This window comes from Oncorhynchus gorbuscha, linkage group LG13, assembly GCF_021184085.1.
Source record: "Oncorhynchus gorbuscha isolate QuinsamMale2020 ecotype Even-year linkage group LG13, OgorEven_v1.0, whole genome shotgun sequence".
In the NCBI taxonomy this organism is placed as follows: domain Eukaryota; kingdom Metazoa; phylum Chordata; class Actinopteri; order Salmoniformes; family Salmonidae; genus Oncorhynchus; species Oncorhynchus gorbuscha.
This window is the reverse complement of record NC_060185.1, coordinates 45,873,728-45,901,392: the sequence shown is the minus strand read 5'-3', so window position 1 is coordinate 45,901,392 and position 27,665 is coordinate 45,873,728. Positions and strand designations below refer to the sequence as shown.

Here is a 27,665-nt window from a genome sequence, read left to right as displayed (position 1 = left end):
GGAATAAGAGTGGTACAGGAATATAAAATACACCTTGTTGTATTATAGTATATAAACTGCCGTTCTGTAAAAGCCTATAGGGCAGCGATGTGTTTTTTGACTTTGGGCACTGCCATCAGTAATGATGGACATTTTGGGTTGTATTCGAAGGTCAACGAAATCTTTGTTTCGATTGGAGAAAAGGTTGTAAATACCGCCCTATTTTGTTCCACATGACCTTTAACGATTTTTATTGCATTCTATGGCTGTCGCTCAGAGTAACATAAGCCAATCAGGCGCGTTTGTCCTTTTCACTCGCGCTATGTTCACCGGCTCTGTCCCTTTCAAGATGTCGGCAACGTCGATGTTCCCCATGTGTGTCCGGGCGAGCAGGGGCCTCCTCAGGCTCAGGAACGGAGGGAGAGGGGGTTCAAACTCCACGGGGGTGGACTTGATTCGGGCACTTTCCACGGAGAAGCCGCCAACAGGAGATGGCAGTGCTACAGGTGGACTCGCTCAAGCAATTCTGCAAGAGAGGCTTCAGCAGCAACAGAAGAGTCAGGTGAGTCAAGCTAGCTAGCTGACATTCCTCCATGCTTGGTTGGGTCACGTTAGCTAGATATACATAATTTTAACAAGCAATGTTACAGAAAAGCCAAAGAGACACTTAATCAATTAGCTGGTTTGGTTTTCATGAGTTGTCATTTCCAGTTTGTTGAACCTCCGAGTCTCTCACGAGATTTTTCTTTTCCATTTATACACCCCATTTATTTGCTGAACCAACACATTCGCCGATTTAACATGTTGAACTAGGCTATCCTGCCATCCATGTCATTCCAATTCGGGATCCTTGACCATAAAACCCAACCTTAAACCATACCCTAACACTTAGCTAAACCATTTACATTTCACCTTCAATGAGGCAGTGACGTCCCAAGGATCCCAGATAACATTGACCCTGTTATTCAACTGGCTGTATCCAGTCCGCTAGCTAGCTAGCCTACCAACATTGCCTTTGCTATTAGCTGTAATGATTAGCTAGTTAGCTAGCTACATATCTTTGTTTTCAATTGCCAGTGAGTTAGTGTTACCTAGCTAGTTAATTAACGTTAGTTAATCACCAGCTTACTTTCACATGTCACACATCCAGGCATATTCCAGGAGATAAACGAGCCTTATATCATGACATTAGCCAGCTAGCTACCAAGTGGATTCATCACCTAGCCAAGTAACGTTAGCTAACTAGCTTTACCTAAATATACAGCTAGCTACGCGCTTATACTTCCACATTCAGCCACCATCTATTTATTTTTCACACATCAATGTACAAGTCTAACATTACATTAGATATATGGTATCTGTCAAGGTTTTTTTAATTATTTTTTTTAGAACTTTTGAATGTCGGGTATATCCTCCACACCCCCAATGCATTTCCTGCACGCACACAGATTAATCTTGTCACAGTTTAATAACAGTGCAGGATATTTTACTTTAAATTTAATCTCTAAATATTTCTAATCAATGACCAATGTCTTAAGTCACTGAGTTAGTTTGATTTGGAACTAGCTACCGGCTTATGCTAGATGCATTGGTCCTTCTGTAGCTCAGTTGGTAGAGCATGGCGCTTGTAACGCCAGGGTAGTGGGTTCGATTCCCGGGACCACCCATACGTAGAATGTATGCACACATGACTGTAAGTCGCTTTGGATAAAAGCGTCTGCTAAATGGCATATATTATTATTATATTATAATCTCATTTCCCTTTAAATGATACAAATCCCTTATTTTCCAAGCTATTCTGTATTGTAGCTATTTATTCCCAATATAATGTCTAGCTGGCTTGTGTTAGGAAATATAAAGGAATTTTACCTGGCTGTTTGCACTGACAGGGACAGCCTCCTCCAGAGGGGGATGGGGACTCGGAGCAGAAGCAGGACCAGGGAGAGGACAAGAAACAGAAGGAGAACACAGCCTATGCCAAGAAGATGGTGATGCGTTTAGCAGGCCTGATGGGGATAGGGGGTGCCGTTGGCATGGTGTACGTATTCGGTGAGTCCGCCTTTCCCTCTTTGGTCCCCTCCACTCTGTCAGAGCAGCAGCATGTCAAGGGCTGACACTTAACCAGCAGCACTAGTGAAAGTCATACTGAAGATAGTGGAGTGATTTGGGACACCCTCTCCTTGCTCTGTGGAATATTTCCTTTTAGGAAGGCATTCTTGATAATTTGTTTTGAGTTTTAGGTGAATGGGCATTTTGAATATTACTTGAATTTCAACTCTCATCTCAATGGTGTAGAATTTTGATCAGCTGTTTCTTTGCACTCGTCTTATGTCTTTCTCAATTGTGCTTAAAAATAAATACATTTAAAAGCATGTCTGACTCTTCTGATCAAGTTACTGTTCAATAGCTGTTGTTTACGAATCAAAGATACAAATTCCTTAGCATATTCCAGTGTTATTGTACTTACTGTCAGCCTAACAGGACTGACAGTAATGGATGGTGGAATTGGAGAAGACATGACCATACTTGTCAAAAGGAATGGTTGAATTTTTCACGATGTCTGTCTCTTTTCTGAAACACATGACACATTGTGCGGTGCCATATGCTTTTCAGAAGTAATTTGATTTGTGGACACATGACATCTGATGCATGTAATGCAATAAATACTAATGTTTCAAACGAATAGATGTATAATATCATAGCTCTATAATATCATAGATGTATAATACTATCATGAGTAATGTGTTTTTCCTCCCTATCTACAGGTAGCAATTCAGTGGATGAACAAGGAAACACGGTATGTTTTCATTAACATGTTTAGATGCAGAACATATGGTCTATTGCCTTAAAAGACCAATTATTAAAAAGTAGAGGTAAAAGATTTTCAAACTAAGTACTGTCGAACTTCAAGCAAACAGTGGCTTGTGCCAGTGGGTTTTAAAGTGTGCATAATGGGATGTGGTGATGTAAAATGACACACTTATCACACTTCTCAGGGAGATCCCATGTAGCTCGTCAATTGGTTCAAGCTAGCGCTTGCGGTGTGTATGGTTTCCCACAAGGCACATCAGGGACTAGAGGTGTGAGTCTGGGAAGGTGCCTACTTCAAAGAGCACACTTCATTCAGGTGTGGTCCTGTTGTCCACTTCAAAGGGGACTGTTGTCAGCCTACTGTAAATAGTCTGTTAACTGCCAGGGGTCAAAGGTGTGGGGTTAGGAAGGTGTGCATTTTGAAAAGCACACTTGTCAGGCTGCTGTGAGTGGAGTGTGCCAGGCCTCTTAGTGCTGGATCCCACACTTGTCCCTGCAGACTGGAGGAGCTGTTTAATTTGAGGTCTTTGGGTGTCGCTGTGAGAGAAGTCCAAGGATCCTGTTCTCATCCTCTATTGCTTCCTCTCTGGAACCAGAGGAGCCTGAAGTCTGCAACACTTTTCCAAGGCTCAGATTTTATGATGTGAATTCTCGATCCCTGAGTGAATTGATGTCCATTTATTCAGCACTTTTTGAATGAAAACCACTTCATAGTACATGAGGTGACCAGCTACTTACCTAATATTAAGGTTCCTTGTGCTTACAGCAATGTATCGCCATTTTACTATAAATGACACACTTAATCAGAGGGTAAAATATCATCCAAAAGCCACTTGCCTCAAGATGAACATACTGTAGTTGGCGGAGATGACTCTTGAAATCACTAATGTTTTCAGAGGCATTAACTTGGGCAGGATGGTGGGCAACGTCCTCCACAGGGCACATGTCTCAGGTAACTGTGATATATGGCATGTGCCAGGGGTTAGAGCTGTGGGTTTGGGAACTTTGACATTTCTTAGGTCTCACTTCATCACCAAAGACCCTCATTTGGTGTTTTATAGTTATCCTGTGGCCACTTCAAAGGACACATTTCTTAGGCTGCTGTGATTGAGGGGTGTGGGCCTTATGTGATAATGTGGCCTTCTGCCATGGGTTTGGGAAGGTGGGCACTTGAAAGAGCACACTTCTCTTACTTCAAAGGGCACACTTGTCAGGCTGTGAGTGGAGTGTGCCAGACCTATTGGTGCTGGATCCAACACTTTCCCCCTTAGACTGGAGGAGCTGTGTCAATTGGAACCCTTTGGGTGTCAGTGTGAGAAGGAGCTAGATCCTGTTGACATCTCTATGGATTCCTCTCCAGAACCAGAAGAGCCTAATGTGAACAATGGAAGAGTCCTAAGGTAGATGAATGCAGTTACATCCAAGGGCCTTCTTGTACAGCAGCATAATTGGGCTTTGCATTCATCAGTAGCCAGATGTTTTAAGGCTGAACATGCTACTGAAAACATGACTAGTCATCTACACTTTCTGTGGGGAGGAAATTAGGTGTTCATTCTTGTACTGAGGGACATCAGTAGCTCTACAACCAAGTCTTAGCTTAAGTGATCTATTTGGCACAAAAGTTTGGTCAGATGATATCCTGGTCTGCGGTTCTACACCTCTGGCACACTTTCTCATGAAGTGTTGCCCATCATGTCCTGCCTTAAGTGAGATCAAGCCACCAAAGGGTATACTTCTCAGGAGATTGGCCTGTGTCAGTGTTAAAAGGTTTAGGTTTGGGGCACACTTATTTCACTTCTCATGCCCTGTTGTTCACTTTACAGTTTAAGCTTGTTCCCACTTCAAAAGGCACACTTGTTAGGTTGCTGTGAGTTGTTGCCCACTTCCAGGGGTTCGAGCTCTGGGTTTGGAACTTTAGTGTAGGTGGGCACTTAAAATAGTAAGCTTTTCTCACTTCTCACCCATCACCCACATCAAAGGGCTCTTGTGGGCACACTTGTCAGGCTGCTCTGAGTGGAGTGTGCCAGGCTTCTGGGTGCTGGATCCCACCCATGTCCCCCTCAGACTGGAGGAGCTGTGTTAATTTGAGGTGTTTGGGTGTCACTGTGAGAAAAGGAGCTGGATCCTGTTCTCATCTCTATGGTGTTCTCTCAGGAACCAGAGGAGCCTAATGTCTGGAACACCTGTCTGACGGAAGAGTGCAAGGGTAGATTAATGCAGTAACATTTCAAGGCCAATCTTGTACAGCAGCATATATTTGGCATTGCATTAATGCAGTTGCATCAAGGTTCTAAGGATGAACATGCTAGTGAAAGCATGACTAGTCATCTACACTGAGTCTCTGGTTGGATAAAATAAGGAGCCACTCAATTTTGTACTGAGTGACATCAGTAAATCTACAGCTTTATCGTATGTCAAGTAGCCTTTGGATTTGGTTCGGTTTGGCTCCCATTTTCCCTTGTTTTGCAATCGATTAAAAGTATTATCTTGCAATATGAAAAACAATTTTGTCACTAGGGCAGTGGTCACCAACCGTTTTTTTGCGATTTGACTGGTCGATCATCAAGGCATTCCTAGTCGATCGCCAAACATTTCTGTAGAAAAGCTCACGAGAAAGGCTTGTGCTCATTTTTGAAAATGTATTATTCCTATTGCGCTGTTGGCGGTAGGTGCACTTGATTCAGAAGCCCTGTAGGCAGTGTTCCCATTTTCAACCAGCAAATCGGATCGCTCAAATCGCCGTTCCTACAGCTTCCTCGGCCACAGCATACTTGGCTAAGTGAGATTTCATAACTTTTAAAACTATGACCAGAGAGAGACTGTCAAATACAGCAAAGAGTGAGTTAATGTCTTAAGTATTTATTCAGCGCTGTCAACACGGTTTTTGTTCAAAACTATTACAAAGCTTAAAAGGGCTTCTCCCTACTTCCATTTGCTTCTGCCGATACAATGAGTGAGTAGCCAAATTATTAGCAGCTCGTCGTGTCTATTTTAACATCGAGGAATATTTCACTTTCTCAGGTCATGGGAACAACTTTTATTTGTGTGTGAGGAAGATGCAGTGCGACTTGAGTTTGTCCTTCAGGTTTGGCCTTCTGGTCAGTCTCAAAGATGGAGGAAGAGAGAGCAGGGACTGTGACTGAATGTCACTGTCATGATTTGACCTTGTTGTTTGTCTTTCTCCAGATTTCCCAGTTTTCTTGAAATCGCCTTAATCATCAGATGCAGGTACCATCAGTCCTGTAAAATAAAAAGGCACATTTTCAATTTATTGGACTAGTTTCTGCTGAATTTCCAAAACGGATGCATTTTTTTCTGGCATTGATCAATTTTCAGGTCCACTGAGCGTAAACTTGAATGTTGTGAAAATTCTGTGCACAGTGACGGCCTACCGGGGAACAGTGGGTTAACTGCCTTGTTCAGGGGCCGAATGGCAGATTTTTACCTTGTCAGCTCGGGATTCGATCCAGCAACCTTTCGGTTACTGGCCCAATGCTCTAACCGCTAGGCTACCTGCCGCCCCTATTTGATCATAATGTAGGCCTACTGGAGTGGCCTACTGGAGTGGCCTACTGGAGTGGCCTACTGGAGTGGCCTACTGGAGTGGTCCTACGACAAAATGAAATGCATTATTCCTCTACCATTTATTACAGAGAATCACAGAATTTATGCTAACTTCTTATTCAAGCCTGTCTCAAAATACAATCTCTTTACCTGACTCCCTTTTCAAAGATCTCTAGAAATGCACAGGTTTTGCGCTCTTGTAGGAAGCTATCACTTCCCCATTGCTGACTACCAATTATCTATAACTTGGCTATTAACTCACTAACTAGTGAAGGATATGAACAAATGTGCGTACTTGGCAACATTGCAGCTTTCGCTTTGATCTCAAAACAAGCGCATCTACTCACGACCGCTTATGCTGTAAACAAAGAATGACCCAGATCCATATATGACAATGAGTGAAGATCTCGTGCTTCTCTGCGCAGGCAGTCCTGGGGAGCTGCAAGCAGCTTAGAGGGAACATTGGTAGCGACCAATTCTCATTCCTTTCACTAGCTCAAGCACCATCTCTTATAATGCTCCTTACCAGTTTGTTGCTGTGAGGGTCTATGGTCTCATATTGTGTACACTAGTTTTTTCTTGAACTGCATTGTTGCTTAAGGGTGTGTAAGTAAGCATTTCATGGTAAGGTCTTCACCTGCTGTATTCGGTGCATGTGACCAATAACATTTGATTTGAACTATTTTCATCTCTCAGAGCTTTGAGTGGCCACTTCCTGATGTTTTGTGAGTTCCCATGACCATCCTGTTGCTGTTTCGGGAACATGGCCTGCTCCCAGTCTCCTGGGCCTCTGCCTCAGTGTTGTAACGAGGTGTGAATTGCCCCTAAATGAGCACGCGTACATCTCGTACAATGTCAACCTCCACTGAAAGTCCAATTTGGCAAACCCAAGTCTTTTCTGAGTTAATTCACTGCTCTGTGGTTCTTGAGATGCTTTCATGGGCCAGACATGCTCTCGTCAGAGCAGAGGCAAGGAATATTTATGTTCTAGCAACATTCTAGCCAAATTCTAATAAATTACTATAAAAATCAAACTTTCATGAAATCACACACTTTCGGTGAAAGCAAACAATGCTATTATCTGAGGATAGCACCCCAGTAAACAAAGAGAAGTGTATTTCAACCCTGCAGGTGCGACACAAAACGCAGAAATAAAAATATAATTCATGCCTTACCTTTGACTAGCGTCTTTTGTTGGCACTCCAATATGTCCCATAAACATCACAAATGGTCCTTTTGTTCGATTAATTCCGTCGATTTATATATCCAAAATGTCAATTTATAGGGCGAGTTTGATCCAGAGAGAACACCGGTTCCAACTTGTGCAACGTGACTATAAAATATCTCAAGTTACCTGTAAACTTTGCCAAAACATTTCAAACTACTTATGTAATACAATTTTAGGTATTTTTTTTTACGTCAAATTTAAGGCGGTATGATCTGTATTCAATACAGGAGGAAATTAAACTGTAGCTAGCTTTCTGGTCACGCGCCTCTATCTAACAGTAAACTTCAAGTTACCCTCGTTCTGAACAGTGCTACTTTTTCATGACACAAAGGAATAACAGAGGTTCGTTTGCATGGCCCACTACGTAGTTCTACGTACATTTGTGCAGCTGAATTTTTGCCACGTAATGCAAACAAACCTCCGTCCGCCGTTTGCATAGACTGTTGACCTCTTTAGGACAAGTGAAAAGGATGTTTTCCCAGTCTCATTCTCCTTACACAGCCACAAGAGGGCACACTAGGCTGTCATCGTGGCTGTGTACCTTTCTCCCCATTGGCCCATCACCTTACCTTTGCCCTAATATACAGGTTTACCTGACACATTATAAAATGAATCGAATGTAATATAATTGGGAAATAAGTCGCTATAGATAACTGCTTATCTAAATCATGTACATTGTCAGTGATCAAATGATGTACATTATATAAGGGAAACTCCTTATAACCATGCACAGGCAGCAGGGGGCGTAGTTGTGTAGTCTGTCTCCAACTACTGCAACCCCCTCAGGTCAGCCTTGTTAGGGAGGAAGGGGTGTTGAGAAGGGGGATAAAACAGCTCCAGCCCACAACCTCTGTTCCCATGTGTTGGCCCCAGCGTGCAGCATGTGGTGTCCCCCCGGCTGGTTCTCTCTTGCCGGGCAGGCAGGCAGACCCCCAGGTGGCAGATGCAGCTGAATATTCATCAGCTGGGAGCTTTAATTTGTCTGGTAATTGGTGGGCTTGTGTGGAGCGCTGCTGAAAGTGTCACCACGAGGGAGGGGCCAGGGGAGGGCTACACATTGGCATGACTGCACATAATGCACAGAGACATGCAACAGCGCCCTGGTTCAATAGACTGGATATTATTACACACTACACACATGCTGGGCTGTCCAGGTGGAGAGTAGAACATAAGTGGTTTGGACGGTCTTGGTGTCTGTGCTCTCAAGGAGAAAATAGCTTTTTTTCTTTCTTTTTAAACTTTGGTACCTTAGGCAGGGACTAAGAACTGTTAAGACTTTGAAGCATTGGTACAGATTTTCTGTTCAGTTTAGATCAGTCTGTCCCTGGGCCAAAACCGGTCCACAAGTGATTTGGGGCCTGTCAAATCAGCAGGAATTCAACTAAAAACTAGTTTATTTTAGGAAAACTGTTCCCAAGTATCCCCACAAAAAAAAGATGTGATTTTGTCTCAATGTGATCAAGGTATGAAATTGTTATTTACATATACAAAATCTCATTTTGGGCTTGCAGTGTACAAATGTGTTATTTTCTGAACCCCTGGTCATTTTTTTTGCTGACAAAAATCGACCTGTGTCTGAATCTATAGCCTACCCCTGGTTTAGATGCATAGGAGAGATTAAATGCTAACTAGCCTGGATGGCTATCAACTTCAATAAAGGAATATTCGGTAGTATTTTAGAGGTGTTGTGGCTGTTTGGACCCCGCCGAATTGTCTGACACTGACGTTTGAACGTCAACACAACCACAAAATGTCATGTTATTTACCTTGTGCATTTGCCATATATTGTCAATCATGTCAAGAGTTTCTGTCAACAGTACCATCTGATTGACACATACCTGGCAATCACGCAAGTGTGTGTGTGTGTGTGTGTGTGTGTGTGTGTGTGTGTGTGTGTGAAGTGGACCGTTTCTCACTTTCCTCCTTCGGTCTTCTCTTTCAGATTCCAGATCAGTTTGACAATGGTGAGTTGTTTCCCCAATGACTGACGCCACCTGTGGTATTCAGTCTAATCCATAAGGTGTTTTGGAGAAGTTTTCTTTTCTCAAAGTTTAGTTAGCTTTGAGATCAGTGTTTTTATTTTGGTGTCTGAGGCTTTTGGCACACCTGTGTTCCAACATCTGCTCCTGGGCTATAAAAGGATCTCAAATTACATCAGTTGTGTTTTATAGCTGAAGTAAAGGTAAAGACTACATAAACATGGAATAACAAGGCTCAGACAGCTGTTGGTGGTTAACTTGTGAAGTCTTAGCCCTGTTGTTTACAGTTCCCTTAGATTTGTCTATAAAAAAATGAGCGAGCTTGTGGGCTGTTTGTTTGACCTCTAACAATCTAATACCCAACATCCATACCACGTTCACAACACCCTCCACTCATTCATTGACAGTGGTTCAGATGAGGCCCCCCCTCCCCTCTAACTTGCCTTTTCTGCTGTCAGCCTAGGATTGCGGGCAGGAAGGGGGTTGTATGAGCGATCAAACCCACTGAGAAATGCCACCTTGCAGGGGTCCCACACGCAATGCCAACCACCCCCCTTTGTGTGTGACTACCACCCTGTACCCCTCCATATGCCCCTCAGTCATCCCTATAAACTGCCAGGCTGACAACCTGGTGGAAAGGGTCTCATGACAAGACCGACACAAAGGAAAATAGAAATGACAGTGTTTCTCTCCATTTTTGTAATTTTTTAAAAATTGTTACAACCTGTTGGTTGCCCCAATAGATTAGTAGTCCTAGATGTCTGTCTGGTATTTTCATTCTCTGAGCACACGTTTGGCCAGTGTGGAGCTGAGAGGGAATGTGTAGCATTTTGATAGGACTGGCTATGCTATTGAAATGACAGGAGGGCAAAGCAGGGGTACTGAGTCGTGAGGTGCCTCCCTCCCTGCTTCAAAGCTATGCTAATGCCTGGGACGGCTGCGGCTCTTTCTAAAAATCCGATAGGACATGGGGAAGTCTCCTCTTTAAACGCGTAACAATGTTATACAAATAATTACTTAATTCCTCACAATGTCACGCTCCCCAAAGTCCACTTTGTCTGTCTATCTGGGAACGTTGCTGCGTCTCTTTATTAGCTTAGTACCCAGAGTGCTCCTACAGCTGCTGTTATTGGCCAGCCCAAATGCACCCACAGTGTTCAATACCCCTAATAAAGGCCTGAGGAGGAGCCCTTGGAGGAGTGTAGAGGGAGCATTCCAGCCCACTGCCCACGTGTGGGGGGGGGGGGCAGCCTGGATGCCTCCACTGGATGGGTCCTCAGGGACCTGGGGCGTTGAGGTCTGGCCTGCAAACAGACGTGCTTATGAGACCCGTGTCGCCATGCCAAGTGATGGTATTCAGAGCACCGGCATTTTGCTGAGGAGCGTTGGACGCTGTGACTGTGATGAGCTCCCCAAAAAGCACCCTGTTGAGGCCACACTGGTGTGTGACATGCAGGACTGCTTTCAAAATACTCACCGAGGTTGGAAGGTGTTGCTTTCTCCTAATGTGTACTGTGGATCTAAGAAACGGTCTTGATGCAGTATGTAATCAATCGGTACACACACCAGATGTTTAGGGGGAGGGGAAAAATGTATTGCTTTAATCTTTAAGCACTATTATTATTAGGCTTAAATCACTGACTTGGAAGATGTCATCTCTTTCTGTCCATTTTATCAGATCGATTCACCCTCTGTGTCCCAGTTAGTATCCCACAACTAGAATCCTCAGAGCGTGTTTGGCTGGGAGTTGAGGGGCGGTTCTGTACGACCTCCATGTTTGCTCGCTCTGACAGAGACGTAAAGCCCCAAGGAGGATAAAGACCACCAGGGCTCCAAACAAACTAACCAACCCAGCCTGCCTCCTGTACCTACTGACCCAACCAACAGCCTGTGTCCCTAAGCTGGGTTTTCTAACAGAGTGGCCTCCTGCCCTTACCCCCACTGCAAAGAGTGAGGCCGGACGACCGTTTGTCACGGCCCAAGAAAGAAGCGATTGACAGTGCGAGCCAAAAGCAAGAGCACCCCCCGGCCCCTGCCCAAAAAAAAGAAATGGGGAGAAGAAAGGCAATTGAGTAATAATGGCCTTAAGCAAACTAGCGGAGCATATGCCACCCCAGTCGAGGATTAAAGGAGGCCTTTGTTGTGTCCGGGGGCCCGGCCATCGATCTTTCTCGCTCTTCCTCCTTTCCTCCCTTGTTCCCTCCCTACTTCTCCCCTGTTTAAATTGACATCTCTCCCAAGAGCAACATAGCCTTTCCACCGGCCATTAAGGCATGCCTCTATTGCACTGGCAAACAAGGTTCGGACGAGGCTGCCTGACCAGAGTGTTGCTGCTTGTTAAAACCTACTTTTCTGGCCTTCCTTTCAGTCAATATCGGTCCAAACTGTGGAAACTGACTGCTTTGTTTTTGCTATAATGGGGGTTCTGCTTTTGATGAGACTGAATTTGATCAGTCATAATGACAGCCAACAGTTACCAATGGAGGTAGCTTCCCCACCTCACTTATCATTGGAGGACCCACTGTGGCCTGGCTGACAAATATTAATCTCACCGTCCTTTTCCTGTCATCCTCCTTTCAATCTCATCCCTCCACTACTATCCCCCTTACCCATATTCCACATTTGCGCACACATACTCGTATGCATACACATGCCTCTGCAACCCCCGTCCCTCTGCGGGGGTGTAACGATACCCAGCCTGGCTTGGTGCTCCCATGGGAGAGGTTTGTCAACGTGGTCGGTCACAGTCCCACGCTCTCTGGAAGAGTATGTACCTCCCAGGCCAGATAAAACAGGCAGACGGGTTGGGGAGGGGGCAGGTGTTTAACCATGTCACCCACTCCCAGGCCTGCTGTTACTGGGCTGGGGGACCCAGAGGGGCCTGCATGGTTAAACACACTGTGGCTGAAGGTAGGCCGGACACTATAGGCTCAGAGAACTACTCCAGGTTTCTCACTCCCTCTCTGTCCCAAATGACTTCACATACAAGAGTCACCTGGCTGCATGCTTTAGCTGAGTGGTAGCATTTGCCATGAATTTACTGAGATGTTATTTGTTGGGACCAATGCTGCAGTCTTAAAGTGGAAATCCGCCATAGAAACACAGCTTTTTAACAAACCCGGGAAGACTGCTAAGGGATGGGGCTGGAGAAATGTAACCACTCAAATTCAGCTATGGATGCAAGGACTAACCATTCATGCTATTCAAATTAGCCTCAAAACAGTATTAACCATGTCGTGTTTGACATTTTCTGATATGCCACACTAGTCAGGTAAATGGATTAGCTTGGCATTTCTCCTGTTGACAGGGATGTAAACACATTTTTTGCACAACGTTTGAGAGAAATAAGATTTTTGTGCATATGGAACATTTCTGGGATCTTTTATTTTCAGCTCTTGAAACATGGAACAAACACTTTACATGTTGCGTTTTATTTTTGTTTTTTGTATGTAGCAACTTCTGATTGCCCCTTTTTTTAAATTGTCATTTGTTAGGACTGCAGCTGTGTACATTCTACCACCACCAGAGTTGGCTTGAGTCAGTCAAGAGTTTGGACACACCTACTCATTCCAGGGTTGTTTTTTTGTTTTGTTTTTTACTATTTTCTACATTGTATATAGTGAAGACATCAAAACTATGAAATGACACACACAGAATCTTGTAGTAACCCAAAAAGGGTTAAACAAATCAAAATATATTTGAGATTCTTCAAAGTAGCCCCTCTTTGCCTTGACAGCTTTGCACACTTTTGGCACTTTTGGCATTCTCTCAACCAGCTTCATGAAGTAGTCAAATGGAATGCATTTCAATTATCAGGTATGCCTTCTTAAAGGTTAATTTGTGGACTCTCCTTAATGCGTTTGAGCCAATCAGTTGTGTTGTGACATGGTAGGGTGGTATACATAAGATGGCCCTGTTTGGTAAAAGACCAAGTCCATATTATGGCATGAGCAACTCAAATAAGCAAGATAAATGAGTCCATCATTACTTTAAGACATGAAGGTCAGTCAATAAGGAACATTTCAAGAACTTTGAAAGTTTCTTCAAGTGCAGTTGCAACAACCATCAAGCGCGAAGATGAAACATGAGGACTGCCACAGGATAGGAAGATCCAGAGTTACCTCTGCTGCAGAGGATAAGTTCATTAGTCACAAGCCTCCAGAAATTGCAGCCCAAATAAATGCTTTACATTGTTCAAGTAACAGACACATCTCAACATCAACTGTTCAGAGGAGACTATGTGAATCAGGCCTTTGTGGTTGAATTGCTGAAAAGAAACCACTACTAAAGGACCCAAATAAGAAGAGACCTGCTTGGGCCAAGAAACGCATGCAATGGACATTAGAACGGTTGAAATCTGTCCTTTGGTCTGATGAGTCCAAATTTGAGATTTTTGGCTCGAACCGCTATATCTTTGTGCGATGCAGAGTAGGTGAACGGATGATCTCCGCATGTGTGGTTCCCACCCTGAAGCATGGAGTTGTGGGGTGCTTTGCTTGTGACGCTGTCAGTGATTTATTTAGAATTCAAGGCACACTTAACCAGCATGGCTACCACAGCATTCTGCAGCGATACGCCGTCCCACTGTGCTTAGTGGGACTATCAGGACAATGACCCAACACACCTCCAGGCTGTTTAAGGGCTATTTGACCGAGAGTGATGGAGTGCTGCATCAGATGACCTGGCCTCCACAATCACCTGACCTCAAATCATATTTATATATATATATATAGCCCTTTGTACATCAGCTTATATCTCAAAGTGCTGTACAGAAACCCAGCCTAAAACCCCAAACAGCAAGCAATGCAGGTGTAGAAGCACGGTGGCTAGGAAAAACTCCCTAGAAAGGCCAAAACCTAGGAAGAAACCTAGAGAGGAACCAGGCTATGAGGGATGACCAGTCCTCTTCTGGCTGTGCCGGGTGGAGATTATAACAGAACATGGCCAAGATGTTCAAATGTTCATAAATGACCAGCATGGTCAAATAATAATCACAGACCTCAGCCCAATTGAGATGGCTTGGGAAGAGTTGGACCGCAGAGTGAAGGAAAAGCAGCCAACAAGTGCTCAGCATATGTGGGAACATCTTCAAGACTGTTGGAAAGCATACCTCGTGAAGCTGGTTGAGAAATGCCAAGCTGTCTTCAAGGCAAAGGTTGGCTACTTTGAAGAATCTCAAATATAAAATATATTTTGATTAAACTGTTTTTGTGTACTATATGTTATTTCATAGTTTGGATGTCTTAATTATTATTCTACAATGTAGAAAATTGTCAAAATAATAGCCCAAGGGGAGTTTGTCCACGTACAGTATGGTGTGTTGAGAAATGATGCTCACTCCACAATGTTTACAGTTGACATTTTATCTCTTACAGACACCCCGGTTATCCAACAGTTGAGAAGGACGTTCAAGTATTTCCAAGACTACAGACAGGTGGGTGATGATAAATAAACACAAAACAGAAGAAACGGTTTCTGACACTCCCACTGTTCAATGTAGCCTGATCAATGGATTGTTCCACTCTAGTCAGCCTTTTCCTCCGAGGCCTGGGGGTGTTTGTTTCAGGGAGGTAGAATAGAAGGTCCTTGTCCATTAAACTCCTGGGTTTAACCGCTGGTTTGGGATATTTATACTTGGTGAGACTGAGAGTCATGTTAGGTCTCTTATCTGTCTGTCTTTACTGAAGCAGAGGCAGGTGCAGCCACACCGCTTCGAGCAGGAAGGCGCCTCTGCATTAGCCTGCAGCTGCTGTTCCGTTAGACCCCTCTCCACACATATACACACACATCCATCTCCCTCGTAGGTCTTTGATCTCTTCAATGGAGCGTGAACAGCCCCCTGTCTCCGTGTGTGTGTGGATACACATGTGCGCACACCCTTTCCTCCCTGTATCTCGACAACACACCTCCCCCCCTCGTCCTCCCTGCCCTTGGGTCTCCTGAACATGTCAGTTCTCTCTTCCACGCGTCCCATTTCCCTCTTGCAGCTGGTTCTTGCAGGATTATGGCTTTATGGGGTTTGTGGTGATGAGGCCAGCAAACAAACTAAGGAAGCTCTAATGTTCCTGCATTCCCACATAAGCAGCCAAATACAATCTCCCCCAATTTTACTACGGCGAGCCGGGAGAGGAAAAACATCTAATGAATGAGCTGAAGTGTTAAGGGGATAGGCCTCGTTCACCACAAAATACAAATGGCATACTTTAAATAAAAAAAATTAAAAGATGTAATAGAGCTTGGCTTTTGTCAATTGACCCACATAGTTCTGATGTGCCTCTTGCTCTTCTCACCGCAGCATTGTTATTGTATAGTTGTGTGATGTCATGTCTGTGTGTCCCCAGATGATCATTGAGCCCACGAGCCCCAAGCTGCTTCCTGACCCCCTGAGGGAGCCCTACTACCAGCCTCCTTACACCCTGGTCCTGGAGCTCACAGACGTCCTGCTGCACCCCGAGTGGTCGGTACGTACCACCCCTTTCCTCACCCACCACCTTACATCCTGGCACCCCCCCCCGTTCCTCTGTGTGTGGGTCGCTGGGGGCCCACCACCTGTCTACCTCTACTATCTGTAAAGACCCCCCCCTTCTCCTCACACATTACCTGTGGCTTCCACCTGGCTGCCCTCAGAGCCTGTCCCAGCCCTTACTCTAACACCACCTTCCACCTGGCCCTCTACTCCCCCTTACCTGAGTGGTCTCCATGCCCGCTCCCCCTACGAGTGCCAGACAGGTGGGGCGCGGCCGTAACCCGACACCTACCCTCAGCAGACAGCCGCCTGGCGGCCCTGCACGCAGGGCCTTTGATTTCTGAAGAAAAGACCAGTGGCTTTTTGTGTTAACACAGGAGGTCGTCCAAAGGCTTCATCTGCCATAAACTACTCCGTTTAGGCTGTCGAAAAAGCTAATGTATGCCTGTAAATATACCACTTTATAACCTGACAGACTAATGAATCATTCACTGGTTGTGTGCATTTATGTGGATTGGATAGTGTCTGTCGAAAAAATTAAAATGTTACCCTAAATATAATAAACTGATTTGAAATGGATTATTCACTGACTATTTTTGTGGATAGCTTTCAGTGAGTGTTATATCCATAAGGAATGTATCCCATTGCTGTTGAGAGTTGTTAGTATGTCTTTAAGCAGGTGAGGCAAACTGGTTTGTTCTCCGGTCCTCCCCACAGCTGGCTACAGGCTGGCGCTTCAAGAAGAGGCCAGGCATCGACTACCTGTTCCAGCAGCTAGCCCCTCTCTACGAGATAGTCATCTTCACTGCTGAAACAGGCATGGTGAGTGACATGACTGAATGTTTTTCTGGCATGGGCCAATGATGACTTGCAAGATCTTGTCACGCCATTATTGTACCGTGATGGTTTCAAGTACAACTTTGCAGTCCTACGTTTTACGAATGCTCTTCTTTGAGATGGAATTTTCCATAAATCCCCACCCATCTTTCTGTACCTCTTGTGACAATCAACATTGCAAATCTATAGGTGTTGCAACATAACACATTAACTGCTGAAATAAGTCACATGCCACATGAAGCATTTTGGATTGGTTAAGGCTCAACCTGCCTGCCTCACTTATCTAACAGTCATCTGCGGCAGCCTCCCTCTGCCACAGCCAATCAGGGCTGCTCTTACCGCCTGGTGTAGCTTAGCTGGTTTGTGAACGCACACTGCACCTGTCACCTCCCCCTACAGGTCTCCCCTGTAGACCTTTTGTTCTAATGGACAATGACCCACCCCCAAAAAACAAAAAATGTGTTTTGTCACTCCAAACTAGCACTGTTGACAATTCTTGATCTGAAACAACATCCCTAGTGTTGTTGCATTTGACTGTTTTTTTGTTGTTTTGGCACCAATATGCCTCGCCCCCGTTTGTCCTAATTACATACGTCTTGGCCAACAGGCGGGCTCAGAATACCCCTTTTATTTATGCAAACATTTTATATGCAAAGGATCCATGCTCTGCTCAGGGTCTAATTGGTTCCTTGTTTAGGGACTTTTTGTTTTCTCTGGGTGAAGGTCAGCCTTAGTGTTGTGGTGACCTGCAGCAGTGACCGTGCCAAGTCAAACTGAAGCCTGGTCTGTACCTCCGCTAGCTGCAGATTTCCCTACGGAGTATGGATCATTAACCCATCAAGGTTTCCTGGGCTTCACATTGGCCCATGTATTCTCCCCCTGCCCACTGCGGTAGTGCTGACTAAGCCATGTAGTTCTAAGAGAAGCTGTCTCTTTTAGATTTTGAAGTGCGATTTTTATGAGCAGCAGCCAGGGAACTATAGAACCTGATGACACCATCCTAGGTCTGTCACTATCCTCAGCCCAACTCTAGCCATGTAACCGATGGCCGTCATGCATATGCATCTCTCGTGTCAACGCTGTGTGATGTGGGTTCTCTCTCACCAGACGGCGTACCCTCTGATTGACAGCATCGACCCCCAGGGCTTTGTCATGTACCGCCTCTTCAGAGACGCCACGCGTTACATGGAGGGACATCACGTCAAGGTAAACAAGTTGTCAGGCTGACCTTCCGCCACTGTGTGTGTGTGTATGTACTGTTGTTTTTATGTACACTGCAGAAGCCTCCAGTAACAGAGAATTCCGTGAATTGAATGTCCTCCATGTTTCTGAATTTAAAACAAAGAAATGTCATGTTGTGTAAATGCCATAAAATTGTTTAGACAAATGCCCTGTTTGTCATTTATTTTGGATATACCTGTGTGTATACTCTCTCTCTCTCTCGGTCTCCGTTGTTTTCTAAGACATGAGTTGAGTTTAAGACCCATGAGTTAGTGTGCTCCTTTTCAACCCCGCTCCTTTTGGGCCAAGCACCCCAGCCCAGAACACCTGGTGCGCCCCTCTCCACTGTGACCCAATGGTGCTGTACCCCCCCCCCCCTTCTGAGCCTCATTAACCTTATGCCCCCCCTCTCTCCAACAGCCGGAGTCCGTCTACATGCATGACTGGAGTACAATAGTGTAAACTCTGATAAACTAACTTGTCATTCGAGGGAACCTCTAAGGCAATACTGTATAAGCTGGATACTGTTGCTTTAATCATGTCGCCTGGCATCTTAACTGGCTGTATATTACGAGCTGTATCAGAGCTGACTGTAAACATGCCTGGCCTACATCATGTTTCAATGGATTGCTTTTGTAATGCATGGGAAACTAATTTGGCCTGGTAGCAAATGTGTGGTTATGGTCCCGGCGTAGCGGGGTATAGGTAGGTATACCTTCTCGTGAAGATGCATGGCTGTGTATTATTCATGGAGGTCAGTTCTTTCCATGTTAATCACTCACTACTAAAACTCATATTCATTGGGAAACATGAATAGTTGATGAGGGTAACCTGCTACCCCCTGCTATACAGAGCTTGAATGTGTTTATTTGGTGATTAGTCATCCTGAGTCTAACGTTACATACAGGATCTTCCTCTCCTTCTGTGCACTCGCCTGAATTCACGTGTCTCCTGTCCTCCTCCCCTTCCGTTGGTGACTTAATGCCCATCTCTGTCTCTCTCTTCACCCCCCCCCCTCCCTCGCCTTCCATCTGGCCCGCTGAAAAGCAACCGGGAGGCAGAAAGGGAGTGAGAGAAAGGGAGGTCTGAATAGAGCAGAGTCCCCCGAGACCTCAGGCGTCTGTCCAATGGAGAATTTCGATGGTGTTGTGGCTGTGGTAGAATCAGCCATTGATGTTGACGACAAGTCCAAATTTGAGGGGTGAGATGTGGCCTAGCTTTGACCCCACCCCCCCCCGAAGACATAGGGCAGTTAGTGGAGGGCACGACCGTCTGCCACAGGTGAACCGACTGGGTGGAGTTGAACAAGACCGAGTGCTCCACCAAATTTTGAGTTTCAGAGATCAGTGTTTCTTTTCAGTTGAAGTTGTTTCATTCTCCATGGGAGTGTCAGATTTTAAGTAGTCATACTAATGCACTGTGTTTGTTTACCTGCTCACCAAACTTGTGTGTATGTAACCCTATGAGAGGGGGTGTGTGGGTTGGACACATTCCTACTCCGGCTCGCAGCCTGTTGCTTTGTTAGGAGCGCACTGCTGCCTTGTGAAACCGGAGCCCTTACCGTGCCTTTTAGAAGGTGTTCATACCCCTCGACTTATTCCAAATGTTTTACAGCCAGAGTTCAAAATTATTTCTACACACAATACCCCATAATGACAAAGTGAAAACATGTTTTTAGATATTTATTAAAAATGGAATACAGATGTCTAATTTACATAAGTATTCATTTGCACTTCACCTGGCGCCGTTACGTGTGGTGGCGCGATCCATGTATTTTCACCCGTTGTGACATATTTATTCAAAATGTATTTTTTTCCCTTCCAAGAAGTTTCCTAACATTTGTTAAATCCTTTTATTGTAGTAATGAATTCTTTAGTCATTTTTTTTCCATATTTAAAAAAACTTCTTCGGTGTCATTGTATTATCGCCATCATATAAGCCAGATAGGCCTATCACATAAATCAAGTTTATTTATATAGCTCTTCGTACATCAGCTGATATTGCAAAGTGCTTTACAGAAAAACCCAGCCTAAAACACCAAACAGCAAGCAATGCAGGTGTAGAAGCAGTGGCTAGGAAAAACTCCCGAGAAAGGCAAAAACCTAGGAAGAAACTTAGAGAGGAACCAGGCTATGAGGAGTGGCCAGTCCTCTTCTGGATGTGCCGGGTGGAGATTATAACAGAACATGGCCAAGATGTCAGTCAAAAAGGTTGTCTTGTCCTGCTCCTAAAATCTGCTCCGGCATTGACCTATTATAAATTGGGGGGTTTGAGCCAGAATGCTGATTGGCTGATAGCCGTGGTATATCAGACCGTAATACCACTGGTTTGAAACAACATTTCATCTTTACTGCTCTAATTACGTTGATAACCAGTTTATAATAGCAATAAGGCACCTTGGGGGTTGGTGGAATGTGGCCAATATACCACAGCTAAGGCTGTATCCAGGCACTCTGCGTTGCGTCGTACATAAGAACAGCTCTTAGCTGTGGTATATTGACCATATACCACACCCCCTCTAGCCTTATTGCTTAATTATGACATGGCTAGGTTTTAAGTGTTAACAAATATTCACAGCCCTTAGTCAATAATTTGAAGAAGCACTTATTGACAATGATCACAGCTTTCAGTCTTGTGCAAAGCTGATAGACAAACCCATCTGGATTTGGGGATTTTTCTCAAGCTTTTAAGGTAGTTGGGGGATGTCTGTGAACATCAATCTTAGTCTTTCCACAGAATTTCAATGGGATTCAAGTCTGGGCCACTCGAGGACTTTCCACATTCTTGTTCTAAAGCCATTCCAGTGTTACTTTGGCTGTGTTCCTAGAGTCATTGTACTGTTGGAACAAATCTTCGCCCCTGCCTGTTTGCGTTCTGAAGCAGGTCCTCATCAAGAATGTGCCTGCATTTGTCTCTGTTCATTGTTCCCGCTATCCTTACCAGTCTCCCAGTACCTGCTGCAGAAAATTATTTATTTTTTCCCCCCAATGATGGAGACCACTGTGCTCTTGGAAACTTTCAACACAAGAACTTGAACCCAGATTTATGCCTCGTCACAAATCTCTCTCTGATATCTACAGACAGTTCCTTGGTGTAGTTTCTGCTCTGACATGCACTTTCAACTGTGGGACCTCATATAGACCGGTGTTTCATTCTAAATCATGTACAAACAATAGCATTTGGAGTATCGTAGCAAAGGGGTGTGAATACTTCTGTAAATTAGATTTCTGTATTTCATTTGTAAAAATGTCTAAACATGTTTTTACTTTGTCATTATGGGGTACTGTCTTTTTTTAGATGGGTGAGAATCTCTTTCATGCTTTCAGAATGTAGGGTGCAAGACAAAATGTGGTTTAAGTCAAGGGGTATGAATACTTTCTGAAGCACTGTAGGCATCCCACGGCCAACTCAACTACACGTGTGCCAAACGCATACTGTATTTAATCTAACTGAAATAATAAGCCATCATATAGGCTGACCAACTCTGTAAGGACAGACATCAATACATCACTCGAACTCATTACTGCACCTAGGCTAATGTAGAAATGCACATCCGTCAATGTACACACACACACATTCTCTTGGCGATTGGGCCCCGTCTCAGAAAGAAGGCTTATTTATTGGGAGTGAGGAGTGTTCTGGTTATTTCCTATACCCCTACACACACACACACTGTGGTCCCCTGCTTTGCCCTTTGCCAGGCTAGTCAGCAGCATCTCGGGGGTGTGTGTGTGTGTGTGTGTGTATATATACTGCTCAAAAATATCAAGGGAACACTAAAATAACACATCCTAGATCTGAATGATATATTCTTATTAAATACTTTTTTCTTTACATGGTTGAATGTGCTGACAACAAAATCACACAAATTATCAAAGGAAATCAAATTTATCAACCCATGGCGGTCTGGATTTGGATGCACACTCAAAATTAGTGGAAAACCACACTACAGGCTGATCCAACATTGATGTAATGTTCTTAAAACAAGTCCAAATTAGGCTCAGTAATGTGTGTGGCCTCCACGTGCCTGTATAGCCTCCCTACAACGCCTGGGCATGCTCCTGATGAGGTGGCGGATGGTCTCCTGAGGGATCTCCTCCCAGACCTGGACTAAAGCATCCGCCAACTCCTGGACAGTCTGTTGGTGGATGGAGCGAGACATGATGTGCTCAATTGGATTCAGGTCTGGGGAATGGGCGGGCCAATGCCTTCCTCTTGCAGGAACTGCTGACACACACCAGCCACATGAGGTCTAGCATTGTCTTGCATTAGGAGGAACCCAGGGCCAACCGCACCAGCATATGGTCTCACGATCTCATCTCGGTACCTAATGGCAGTCAGGCTACCTCTGGCGAGCACATGGTGCGCCCCCCCCCCAAAGAAATGCCACCCCACACCATGACTGACCCACCGCCAAACCGGTCATGCTGGAGGATGTTTCAGGCAGCAGAACATTCCACGGTGTCTCCAGACTCTGTCACGCCTGTCACATGCTCAGTGCGAACCTGCTTTCATCTGTGAAGAGCACAGGGTGCCAGTGGTGAATTTGCCAATCTTGGTGTTCTCTGGCAAATGCTAAATGTCCTGCACGGTGTTTGGCTGTAAAGCACAACCCCCACCTGTGGATGTCGGGCCGTCATACCACCCTCATGGAGTCTGTTTCTGAACGTTTGAGCAGACACATGCACATTTGTGGCCTGCTGGAGTTTTTTTTTGCAGGGCTCTGGCAGTGCTCCTCCTTGCACAAAGGCGGCGGTAGTGGTCCTGCTGCTGGGTTGTTGGCCTCCTCCACGTCTCCTGATGTAGTGGCCTGTCTCCTGGTAGCGCCTCCCTGCGCTGGACACTACGCTGACACACAGCAAACCTTCTTGCCACAGCTCACATTGATGTGCCATCCTGGATGAGCTGCACTACCTGAGCCACTTGTATGGGTTGTAGACTCCGTCTCATGCTACCACTAGAGTGAAAGCACCGCCAGCATTCAAAGGTGACCAAAACATCAGCCAGGAAGCATAGGAACTGAAGTGGTCTGTGGTCACCACCTGCAGAACCACTCCTTTATTGGGGGTGTCTTGATAATTGTCTATAATTTCCACCTGTTGTCTATTCCATTTGCACAACAGCATGTGAAATTTGTCAGTGTTGCTTCCTAACTGGACAGTTTGATTTCACAGAAGTGTGATTGACTTGGAGTTACATTGTGTTGTTTAAGTGTTCCCTTTATTTTTTTTGAGCTGTGTGTGTGTGTGTGTGTGTGTGTGCAAACCATTACATTTATTGATGAACTAAGATGATTGCAAGGCATTTTGTGTATTTCTCCGATCGTCATTACCTTTTTAAACCAATTAAAGGGATGGATTTCATTTTTAACTCTCTTGTTTAGATGAATTCCTCTTCAGAGTCTTGTAACTCAACTCTTTTCCACCCTCCCCTGTAGGACGTGTCGTGTCTGAACCGGGATACCTCCAAGGTGATAGTGGTGGACTGTAAGAGGGAAGCCTTCAGCCTGCAGCCTTTCAACGGTATGGCGCTGACAAAGTGGGACGGCAACTCAGAAGACCGAACACTCTACGACCTAGCTCATTTCCTCAAGAGTAAGTGTGTGCAATGGACTGAGTGTCGACCAACCTGTTCCTTCCCAGACACGCTATTCATATATTCATATATATCAGTGTGGATGACGGATCACCACCTCAAGCTGAACTTCGGCAAGACGGAGCTGCTCTTCCTCCCGGGGAAGGACTGCCCGTTCCATGATCTCGCCATCACGGTTGACAACTCTATTGTGTCCTCCTCCCAGAGCGCTAAGAACCTTGGCGTGATCCTGGACAACAAACTGTCGTTCTCAACTAACATCAAGGCGGTGGCCCGTTCCTGTAGGTTCATGCTCTACAACATCCGCAGAGTACGACCCTGCCTCACACAGGAAGCGGCGCAGGTCCTAATCCAGGCACTTGTCATCTCCCGTCTGGATTACTGCAACTCGCTGTTGGCTGGGCTCCCTGCCTGTGCCATTAAACCCCTACAACTCATCCGCAGCCCGTCTAGTGTTCAACCTTCCCAAGTTCTCTCACGTCACCCCGCTCCTCCGCTCTCTCCACTGGCTTCCAGTTGAAGCTCGCATCCGCTACAAGACCATGGTGCTTGCCTACGGAGCTGTGAGGGGAACGGCACCTCAGTACCTCCAGGCTCTGATCAGGCCCTACACCCAAATAAGGGCACTGCGTTCATCCACCTCTGGCCTGCTCGCCTCCCTACCACTGAGGAAGTACAGTTCCCGCTCAGCTCAGTCAAAACTGTTCGCTGCTCTGGCTCCCCAATGGTGGAACAAACTCCCTCACGACGCCAGGACAGCGGAGTCAATCACCACCTTCCGGAGACACCTGAAACCCCACCTCTTTAAGGAATACCTAGGATAGGATAAAGTAATCCTTCTCACCCCCCTCCCCCCTTAAAATATTTAGATGCACTATTGTAAAGTGGTTGTTCCACTGGATGTCATAAGGTGAATGCACCAATTTGTAAGTCGCTCTGGATAAGAGCGTCTGCTAAATGACTTAAATGTAAATGTAATTCACTCATGTTTTTCTCCGGCAGCCATTGCGCTCAGTGGAGTGGATGACGTGCGTTCTGTGCTGGAGAACTATGCACTGGAAGATGACCCCGTAGAGGCCTTCAAACGCAGACAAGCGCAGCTAGCACAGGTACAGTCCAAACAAACCCAATGTCCAGGAGCAATGGATGACGACTAACGAATACACTACCATTACCAACCAAGAGAAGTGTCCTCATTCTCAAGAAACATTACATTTTCTGTAGGAAAAACATTGTCACTGTTGATGGCTTGATGCCCTTTTATCCATCTGTTTTGTGAGCACTTTAGAGCTATAGTCTGTTAGATACTGATGTAACTGTAGATACGTGTGTGTGTGTGTGTGTGTGTGGACAGGAGGAGGAGCAGAGGTTGGCTGAGCTGGCCCAGCCGAAGAAGCAGGGCATCTCCTTGGGCTCCATCGCTGGACGGTTCTGGCGCTCCAAACAACAGTGAGTGGCCCTCTCTCTCGCACCCACCAATCGCAGCCCACCCCTCTACAGTGTCCGGCCAAAAGGATGGCGGGCTGCAGTCACTCAGCGGGGTGGGTGGTCGGGCGTCTCTCGACGCGTGGGGGAGGAGGCAAGGAGAGACCATCCAATCAGCTGAACTTTTGACTGTCACAAGCATGTCTTGGGGGTGCTGGAGAGGAGCACGGGTCCAAAATAACATTCTGGTACCTCTGTCATCAGCAAAGTCACTTCCTGGATCACAGATGCTCAGGTGAAGGCGGCGCATGCCCCCCCCATCTGCTTTCGTTGGTCCTCTGTTGGCACTGACGTATACAAAGTGGTGCTGAGTGGTTACAGACATTATTGATTAAATCGTTTCAGTCCACATTAGTTCGTCCACTTCTACTGGCCACCGGCCGGTCATACGGGGAACTGACCAGAGAACAGTGCTCTTATCTGCAACTCCATGCACTTGGATCTGGTGCTCCGGAATGATGGAGTTTGATCAGCTTTGTGAAACAGTTTCCTTTTTTTTTTATGTATATCTAAGACCAAGCTTGTCAGGGTTTAGGATATGAATGTTATTAAACCTGTTGTACTCTGAGACTCTAAGCTTATCTCCACCAACAAGAAGTCCTTGCTTGGACAGGCGCTGTTGACGCCAACGGGGCTTTGTGCAACAGAGGCTGGAGCTTGCGCTGTAGGAATGAGTGGGAGAGACATTTTCAGCAAATCAAGGCAAGCCATGTGAAATTGGGCTGGTGGCACGCATACTGAGTGAAAATGGGATCCTGATGTCTTAATATGTGCTTGTTGAATGTTCTGTGAGATTCAGTTTGTGAACCATTCACATAGTCCCAAATAAAAAAATCTTAAATCTAGCATCTTGTGTGATTTGGCACAACTGAACATGTAATGTGAACAAGCATCAATCTGGTGTTTTCATGGCAACATGTTGAATCTTCTCTAAATACCCTGACATCTATACTGAACAAAAATATAAATGCAATGTGTCAAGTCTTGGTTTCATGAAATAAAAGATTGGTGAAATGTCGTCAGCCATCCATGAGGTAACTTTTTGTATGGCTCTATCGGTTTACATGTTATCAAGGACGGATGTCACGTGTGTTTCGAACCAGAGGATCACTGGTTCGAGTCCTGTTTGGAGGAAGCTCAACTGTTAGCAGCACGCTGACGCCTGTTTCATTGGCAGATATAATCCAAATCAAATCTGAGATTTAATACATTACCAACTGGAAGACCTTTCCAAGCTGACTTTTTATTTTGTGGAAGAGGTCATCATGGAATTGTTTGCAGCACATTTCAATACAGCTACATGGCTCTGGTAAATTGGTAGGATTACTCCTCCAGAACATTGACTGTTTTTCAGCCATAGGCCTGACTGAGTGTGCCTCCACCAACTCCTATTTACAGTTCTGGTATAGACAATGGGCTGGAGGTAGTCAATGGCCATGTGCCAGAGCATCTCAAGTAGGACTTAAGTAAATGACAAAAAAACATTGTAATTAAGTCATGGGACGATTAACATCTGACAAACACTGAGCCTCTTAAGTATTTGGCACTAGATGTGTAGTTTAAGGCAGATCTCCAGCACAAATATTAGCAATACCTGATTAAAACCTTAAATATAATTGTTAGTTTTGGGGATTGGACATCATTTGTGAAGTCACTAAGCCTGAAATCCCTGTTTTGATTTTGGCCAACCAGGAGAAAATAGGTTAATTTAACCAAGTGTATTGGTATTATCAATGCATCTTTGCAGCCTATTGTAAAATAGCATTGCGCATGGAGTGGGCCATTAATTGAATATTCATCGAGAGAGGAAATCGCCCGGCGGTTTGCAATAATTCGTTTGCATAGACTTTCTTTACAGAAACGCGTGACTTTGTAACGCCAATTGGAATACAACTAGATAATGCAACCGTTTGAGAGTAAGGTGTAAAGGGAGCATGTGATGGCTCAATTCACAAATACATGCAAGTTGTGGGGTGTCGAGGCTTTTTGGTTTACCACCATGCACTACCTAGACAGATGCACACGTGCCAAAATACAAATGGCTACAGGCTTTCTTGGGAAAATGAGTGTGGGAGTTAATCTTTCTTTTAATACCATGGTTATTTAGTTTAAATCAATAATTCGTTAAAATATATCATCTGCATATCTTAATTAGTGCAATTATCAGCAGTAGGCCTACTGGGTTGGAAGAAAACTAAATTCGATTGTCATATTTTAAATGTAATTTCCTATGTCCTATTGGTTATAGTGACATACGTTTCTGTTTACAAAGCATGTGACAAATACACATTTTATTTGAAGTGACGACAATGCACTGTTCCAAGTAATTTTACATAGATCTGGACAAAAGTTACTTTTTTCTGTCTGCTTTAATGAGGTAATTTTCATTACCAGCATAGTTTGAGTAGGCTAGGACAAGTTGGGTCAGAAATGAGAAGGCCTACCCATGTGGCCTGCAAAGGGCAATGTGCCATTTCATTTGAACCAAGCAAAATCTGCT

At 44.9% G+C, this 27,665-nt stretch overlaps 1 protein-coding gene across 1 annotated transcript; it reads left to right on the top strand.

Moving 5' to 3' along the window:
* Nucleotides 1–286: 286 nt before the first annotated feature.
* Nucleotides 287–26,183, top strand: LOC123992997 (mitochondrial import inner membrane translocase subunit TIM50-like). Its single transcript, XM_046294719.1, has 11 exons — nucleotides 287–541; nucleotides 1,869–2,028; nucleotides 2,745–2,776; nucleotides 9,525–9,546; nucleotides 14,937–14,995; nucleotides 15,903–16,022; nucleotides 16,745–16,849; nucleotides 17,972–18,070; nucleotides 23,523–23,679; nucleotides 24,683–24,789; nucleotides 25,035–26,183. Exons 1-11 carry the CDS (start codon nucleotides 302–304, stop codon nucleotides 25,131–25,133), a joined length of 1,200 nt encoding a protein of 399 aa, XP_046150675.1. The 5' UTR covers nucleotides 287–301; the 3' UTR covers nucleotides 25,134–26,183.
* The last annotated feature ends 1,482 nt before the right edge of the window (nucleotides 26,184–27,665 follow it).

Bases quoted from the DNA above. Each gene is read 5' to 3' on its own strand.
- LOC123992997 (XM_046294719.1), top strand. From the start codon at position 302: ATGTTCACCGGCTCTGTCCCTTTCAAGATGTCGGCAACGTCGATGTTC. The intron at 16,023-16,744 runs GTACGTACCACC...TCCTCCCCACAG, and splicing joins TGCTGCACCCCGAGTGGTCG to CTGGCTACAGGCTGGCGCTT. The intron at 24,790-25,034 runs GTACAGTCCAAA...GTGTGTGGACAG, and splicing joins GACAAGCGCAGCTAGCACAG to GAGGAGGAGCAGAGGTTGGC.